Source organism: Balaenoptera physalus (genome assembly GCF_965194825.1).
Source record: "Balaenoptera physalus genome assembly, chromosome: 6".
NCBI classification, from domain to species: domain Eukaryota; kingdom Metazoa; phylum Chordata; class Mammalia; order Artiodactyla; family Balaenopteridae; genus Balaenoptera; species Balaenoptera physalus.
In genome coordinates this window covers 91714365-91722486 of record NC_138885.1, presented here as the reverse complement: position 1 = coordinate 91722486, position 8122 = coordinate 91714365, and the positions used below count along the sequence as shown (strand labels likewise).

Genomic DNA, 8122 nt, shown 5'->3' with positions numbered 1-8122 from the left:
AAAAGATATCATTTAAATAGGTTGTTGTAGTGTTTTCAGTAAATACAATTGGCTTTTTTTTTTTTTTTGGCTGTGTTTGGTCTTTGTTAATGTGCGCAGGCTTTCTCTAGTTGTGGTGAGTGGGCTTCTCATTGCAGTGGCTTCTCTTGTTGTGGAGCATGGTCTCTAGGTGTGCGGGCTCCAGGGCGCAGGCTCAGTAGTTGTGACACACAGGCTAAGTTGCTCCGTGGCATGTGGGATAATCCTGGACCAGGGCTCGAACCCGTATCCCCTGCATTGGCAGGCGGATTCTTAACCACTGCGCCACCAGGGAAGTCCCTACAACTGGTTCTTTATCTTAAATATTCTTAAATCTTAAATGGTTCTTATCTTCTGCTACATCATTTCTCAATCATTGTTTTTATTCTCTTCAGAATTTCTTGGCTCTTTGTGCCAGTAATTACTACAATGGCTGTATATTTCATAGAAATATCAAGGGTTTCATGGTTCAAACAGGAGATCCGACAGGTAAGTTATTCCAGTAATACCTAGGGTATATACCTAGGGTATGTAGTGTGAAGAAGAGACTAGACAAAGAATAGAAAAATAAAAGCATGTGGGGTTTTTATAACTTACCTTAGCGAGAAATTTTTAAGCAGAAGCTACTAGCACCGAGCCCTAAAATATGAACAATATTGATAAGGAGGGCTTTTGGTTTTTGTAGAGATATTTTATTTTTATGGTTTTTAAAGTTCAATTTTGGTAAGTAAGAGAGGACATACCAAATTTTATTTGTATTTAAAGGGTTATGCTATATAAACTAGCCCTTATGTTTAGAAAATGAACCCTTTTTCAACTTTAATTAAATACTTTTTTTCATTTGTTCGTCTTGTAATATAGGTACTGGAAGAGGAGGTAGCAGTATCTGGGGCAAGAAATTTGAAGATGAATACAGTGAATATCTTAAGGTAAATCCAAAATACTTCAAAATCTTTTTTTCATGCTGTGTTTACACTTGGAAACTTTGATACATATGTTGTAATAATACAGGTTAAAATAATTAGTAAAGATACTTTTTTGTAGTTTTTGCACACTTGATAAGTGATGTCAGGGAGAAAATATAAGTAGCAGTTCTAGCCTAATATATACTGGAATCTCACCATCACATGAATCTTGACATTAAGTGAGCTCATCTTTGGGTCCAATCTGAAATGTTTAATCAGCAATGCACCTAAGGGGCTTAATGCCTCACTATAAAATTCATGTTGAATGACATGAATCATTGACCTTTTTTTTTTTTTAAATTTTTGGTTGCACCTTGTGGCATGCAGGACCTTAGTTCCCCAACCAGGGTTTGAACCCTCACCTCCCGCATTAGAAGGCGGCGTCTTCAGTGGAACGCCGGGGAAGTCCCTCATTGGCATTTCTTTTTGAGAGTGGAGAGGAGAGACTATCAGACCTCCTGCTTGCAATATTGCCTATTATCAATCTCCAACTTTTACCATCTTCTCTGAGATGTTTGAATATTCCTGCATTAACTTAATGTCTGTGGTAGATCTCAACTAGGTCAAAGAGAAGTGCATATAAATAAATCTTCATCATAGTAAAATTAGATATTTATATTTCCTTTTTTTGTATTTTTCAAACTTTCTAAAGAATTTGTTTTTTTCTAAAAATTAAAAAACTAGTACATGCCAATTTTTAAAAAAAATCAGTTCCATTCCCCAGAGATGACATGAGTTAACAATTTATTGTGTGGTCTTTCAAACTTGTATCTGCATAGAATGATAAGTTTATAATTAGAAAAAAAGACATCAGTTCTCCTCAATCAGAATATGTAATTTAGTATGTTATTTTTCAGTTATAGTAAAATATACTCAGCAAAACTTCTGAAAAATATTTGTTGCAGTGTTTATCTCTGGATGGTGACTAGGAGTAATTTATCCTTTTGCTTTTCTATCATGAAGAAATATTGTTACAGAGTTGGGGTTAGGAGGTGATAAATTGTTTAAAAAGTCATCCTTTTTCTGAATTGGAAATGAAATGATTTTTTAGGCATTAATGAATGACTGCTTCCTTGGTAGTAATCTGTCATCCTATGCCAGTGGTTTTCAAACTTTGCTGTTACAGATTCACCTGTGGAAGTTTTAAAACTATAAAAGATTAGGGCCTTACCTCCCTAAGTCTAGAGAAAAAGTCAGTAGAACTGATTAGGACCTCGGTTGTATTTTAAGGTTCCCTGGTGATTCCTAGACAGACAAGGTTAAGAACTATTTTCTTATATACCAGACTTGAGGATACGTATTGAATATTCACATACTCTAACCCAGAAATTCCATTCCCACATGTTTACCCTAGAGAAATTCATGTACATGTGCACTAGGAAGCATGTACAAGAGTGTTCCTAGAGTACTATTGGTAATAACAAAAGTCTAGAAACAATGTCTGTTGATCTTTGAATGGACAAACTGTAGTATATTCAGAAGTAAAATGTTATACAGTGAAAGAAATCAGAACTACAGCTATGTATACATGTATGAATCTTAGAAACATAATGTTAAGTGTAGAAATCATTTCCCAGAAGACTACAAATAGTATGATACTATTTTATAGAGCTCAGAAACAAGCAAAAGGAAACAATATATTGTATAGGCATGTATTGAATGTAAAGATATCAGAACACTGGTTACCTCTTGGAGAGGCTGAAGTAATAGCTGAGAGGAGCACATAGGCATATGCAACAGTTTGGTAAATTTTAATTCTTAAAACTTGGAAATAGGTTAATGGGTGCTTATTTTATTAAGTTGTAAGTGGTACATATATTCTTATGTATGTATCAAACACTACATATGTTATTGGTAGTCACCTTTTAGGGAACAGTAAAGCATTAATATCTCTATGAAGCTGCATCTCTGGAGTTTGTCTCATTAGTGTCCCCTGATGAATAGCTAAAGACAGAGTAATCATTGGAGTTACTTATAGTGTATTTTATATTTGGGCATCTCCCTGTAAGACAGTTCTGTCTGTCTTCAGTCTTATCAGTAAAGTCCTTTTAATTCCTGTACACAGTCCCTTGTATAGCAAATAGTATCATGAATATGAGAGCTAGACAAGGCCTTCCTTAGATCATCCAGTCCTGGGGTTATAAGCTGACTGCCCATGGATGGAAGACCCACAGATGCATTCTCTATGGCCGTTGGTTTAAAAAAATTGTAAACGTCATGAGGCAAGAGCTACACTATTCCTTTTGCCAGGCTCCACCATTCCCTAATGTTTACATTCTGCCCAATTATCAATTTATTATCTGGTAACCCTTGTGAGCATTTGAATTATGAATAAACCCCTGAATTAGTCCAACCTCCCTTGTTTTACAGATAAAGAAACTAGCCAGAGTCCAGTGTATATGTGAAGAGATTATGGGGATTTTGGTTTTGTTGTCTGCCTGATCATTTCATGCCAGCACACTGTTCCTTAATATAAATGTAAAGATTATTTCTATTATACATTGGTATTGCCAAAAGTGTTTGTGGCTCTGCTTCTCCAAAGATGAAATTAATTGGGGAATATGATTTGATATATAACAACTTAGATACAAGTTTCCAGAGGTACAGATAATACAGAAACTGAACATTTGGATTAGCCCTGCTGGAAGCTGATTACATGTTTTCTTGATCCCTTAAATACTGGGAAGGTAGAGTGCACGTCTTGTTTCAGTCCTTTATTTGGAATACTTATGTAAAAGCAGCTAATACTTTGGTCTTTCTTTTTCAGCACAGCGTTAGAGGTGTTGTATCTATGGCTAATAATGGCCCAAACACCAATGGATCTCAGTTCTTCATCACCTATGGGAAGCAGCCACATCTGGACATGAAATACACAGTATTTGGAAAGTGAGTATTCTGGTTATGGTTTTCTTTGGAATTTCAATGCAAAGGATGCATATGAGTGGCTGTGATCATAGCATAACTAATACTCAAAGAGCAGTATGAGAGCTAAACGTACCTGAAATTTAAGTCCACACGTAAGAGCCCTGTGACCTTGGGAAACCTACAACCTCTCTGAGCCTCAGTTTTCTTATTTTGTAAAAGAAGGGCCAGTACTATTTTTTCAGGATCATTATGCAAGTTAACAGTATGTATCTGTTTTCATTAAGAATAGCATCTTGCATCAACTAACACATCTGAAAAACAGTTGCTTAAACAAGATGGACTGGGATGGTGGTTCTGTTATATCACCGGTGTTCCAGGTGCCTCTGTCTGTCTTCTCAACCGTCTTTAGCTGTCATTCTGAAGCTCACTTCATGGCCATAACTTGGGCAGCACAGCCCCAGTCGGAACAGTTGTACTCCAAGCAGGAAGAAGGAGGAAGGGCAAAGGTGCTTGCCAGCTGAGTCAGCCCCTTTCTCAAGAGCTTTCCTGGAAAGCCCAGAACTTACCTACAAGGGAGGGTAGGCAGTGTTTCTTAGCCAGGCATATTGCCACTTGCAATAAAACCAGGCCTCTGTGAATAAGAAGAAGGGGAGATTGGATCCTAGGGAGTGTTTAGCAGTCTCTGCAATAATATCCATTACAAGCAGTCTACCTGGGAATTGCTTTTATAAATCAACAGAAAGTCAGTTTGTCAACAAATATTTACTATGCTTAATAAACCAAGGCACAGTTTTAGAGTTTGTTTTATTTAACACTTTGAATGCCAAGCTAGGTTAATTAAAAATAGAAGAGTCTACAACTTTTCTTTTCTATTCCATATACATGTCTAATTTATAGATTAATAATAATCAATGAAAAGGAATATTATAGCCTTTAGTAGTTATATTATAGCCTTTAGGCCCTAATCTTTTATAGTTTTAAAACTTCCACAGGCTTCACTAATTTGCGTGTCCTCCTTGCTCAGGGGCCACGCTAACCTTCTCTGTATCATTCCAATTTTAGTATACGTGCTGCTGAAGCGAGCACCAGACTCCCTTTTTTTTCTTTTCTCCCTTAACCCACCATTCAGAATTATTGATTAGTAATTACCAGGACTTATCTTACTGGATTGGTAAAAAAACTGTAGAGTTTAGAACAAGGATTCTTAATCTTTGGTCCAGTACCTCCTTGAAATTGTTTTGTATATATGCACATACATTTTTCTGAGAAAAAGGGTACATAGCTTTCCACTGGTTCTCAAAGGGGCCCATGTCCCAGATACTTAACTAGGCTTACTTGCCTCAGTTCTACATGCCCTTTTTTGCCTGAGATCTGTTTCTTGTACCCTCTTTTTCTCTTACTGACCCAGAAGGTGGGAAAGCCTTTATTTAGTTAGTTAGTTAGTTCGTTTTTACTGGAGTAGAGTTGCTTTACAATATTGTGTTAGTTTCTACTGTACAGCAAAATGAATCAACGATACATATACTTATATCCCCTCTTTTTTAGATTTCCTTCCCATGGGAAAGCATTTAAAACTTATAATTTCAAGACCTTAATTGTCCTACATTTGGGTGTAAAATCCAAAGGTTTGGTTATAGTATCACTTTAGTGGAAATGTAAAACAAAATGGAAATCTTATCTTTTTTTAAGTACATAGTATGTCTTAGGAATTGATTTGAATTGCACTAGGAAGTATAATCTAAAAAGCCACTTTTTCTTAGCAAATGTTTTAGACTAACTTTCTAGAACATATTAGAAGGATAGCTCTCAATATATATATATTTTTTTTCTTGATAGAAACATGAAGTGGGCTTGCTGGAAGTGGGCTTAACTGTTGATCTTCTCTTCTCCTATTCTGAATATTGTTTTTTGTTGTCCAGAAGCAAAAAATAAAAACACCGTATTTAAACAATAAAGTGCTAAGAGGCCACCCACTTCAGGACCTTCAGTGTAGGGCAGTACTGATAATACTAGTGTCATCCTTACATACTTTCTCCAGGTTTTTCCTATAACAAAGAAAACCTTATGACTGGTTATATTGGCCCCATTTGTAGCTATTCCATGTGAATGAGGCCGAATGCAATGTTTAGATACTTTGGTGGGAATATTCCTGCCCATTGCTATTGTTGTCTAAAGGCATAAAAATGAATTTTTGTTTCTGAATTTTGGCCCCTACCTATGGCAGAAAATCAAAGCGATATTTTATTGTACACTCAACTGGAGAATTCAAAGAACTATGAGACATGGTGAGAGACTGTAATTGCTCTAGGTATTTGGATATTATGTTTCCATCTCAGGATATTTTCCAACATTATATTGTTTCTCTTTCAGGGTAATAGATGGTCTGGAGACTCTAGATGAACTGGAGAAGTTACCAGTAAATGAGAAGACATATCGACCTCTTAATGATGTACACATTAAGGACATAACTATTCATGCCAACCCATTTGCTCAGTAGCTATAATAGACCTGGACAAATACTTGGCAAACTATTTAAGGAACACACCTATTATGGTTTACCCAGTTTTAATTATGTCAGAGATTGCATCATTATACAACTTGTTTACAACTAAGATCTACTTGTTTACAGCTAATATCGTCTATGAGTTGGTGGTACCAAGGGAAGCCAAACAGCTTTTACTCCTATTCTTAGAGGATATTCTTTACTGTAACTATTTTTTTTTTCACACACACACACACACACACACACACTGTATTTTATTTTTACAAGAGATAAATAGACTGACACCAAGCATTGTACATGGATGACCACAACAAAAGCAACAATGATTGCAATTACCAAACATGAAACACACTCATACTATGTCATAATATTGACATTCAGTCAAGTAATCCTCCACTGTAACAGCTCCTTTACTTTGCAGTCAAAATTGATTTGTATATTCTTTGCCTGTGAGTCCTTGTGGGATTTTTTTTTTTTTAATTCAAACAGAAAGTCACAAAAATTATACTCATCCTCATCATTTCACTCAGTCCCATGTAATTAATTTTTTTTTTCATCTTGATCTTTTGTTAGCACTTTTATGAGTTCATCAGTTTTTCATTAGAGTTCTGAAAATGCTTATTCATTCAGTTCAGCAGTACAGTCAGTTACCAGAAACCTGTACTTGTCAGAGTCTTTTCCATGAATTTCTTGAAGATGAAACCCTTTTATAGGAACATATTTGCAAAAGCATCAGAGTACACCCAGAACTGTCTGTAAATGACAAAAGACTTAAAAATGACCACGGTTAAAGATTTGATGAAAGTTCATAATAATGCAGTTGATAAGAAAATTAGTTATTTCTGAGATATACATTTTAAAGTAATAACTAGGATTATGACTTATAACATTATACCAGAACATACAAGATTTTTAGAAATTTCATGTAATGTCTGAAACATTTATATTAACATATTTCCATACAAATAACCCAATGAAAGTTTAGTATTAGTTGTTTTGTTTGTTTGTTTTTTTATACTGCAGGTTCTTATTAGTCATCAATTTTATTTATTTTTTATTTTTTTATTTTTATTTTTATTTTTATTTATTTATGGCTGTGTTGGGTCTTCGTTTCTGTGCGAGGGCTTTCTCTAGTTGTGGCAAGCGGGGGCCACTCTTCATCGCGGTGCACGGGCCTCTCACTATCGCGGCCTCTCGTTGCGGAGCACAGGCTCCAGACGCGCAGGCTCAGTAATTGCGGCTCACGGGCCCAGTTGCTCTGCGGCATGTGGGATCTTCCCAGACCAGGGCACGAACCTGTGTCCCCTGCATTAGCAGGCAGATTCTCAACCACTGCGCGACCAGGGAAGCCCAGTCATCAATTTTATACACATCAATGTATACATGTCAATCCCAATCGCCCAATTCAGCACACCACCATCCCCACCCCACTGCAGTTTTCCCCCCTTGGTGTCCATATGTCTGTTCTCTACATCTGTGTCTCAACTTCTGCCCTGCAAACCGGCTCATCTGTACCATTTTTCTAGGTTCCACATACATGCGTTAATATACGCTATTTGTTTTTCTCTTTCTGACTTACTTCACTCTGCAGTCTCTAGATCCATCCACGTCTCAACAAATGACTCAATTTCGTTCCTCTTCATGGCTGAGTAATATTCCATTGTATATATGTACCACATCTTATTTAGCCATTCGTCTGTTGATGGGCATTTAGGTTGCTTCCATGACCTGGCTATTGTAAATAGTGCTGCAATGAACATTCGGGTGCATG

General features: G+C 36.4%; 1 protein-coding gene across 1 annotated transcript; it reads left to right on the top strand.

Annotated features, from left to right (window-relative positions):
* The first annotated feature begins 74 nt into the window (after positions 1-74).
* Positions 75-7917, top strand: PPIL3 (peptidylprolyl isomerase like 3). Its single transcript, XM_082466474.1, has 4 exons — positions 75-507; positions 880-947; positions 3751-3869; positions 6219-7917. Exons 1-4 carry the CDS (start codon positions 483-485, stop codon positions 6343-6345), a joined length of 339 nt encoding a protein of 112 aa, XP_082322600.1. The 5' UTR covers positions 75-482; the 3' UTR covers positions 6346-7917.
* The last annotated feature ends 205 nt before the right edge of the window (positions 7918-8122 follow it).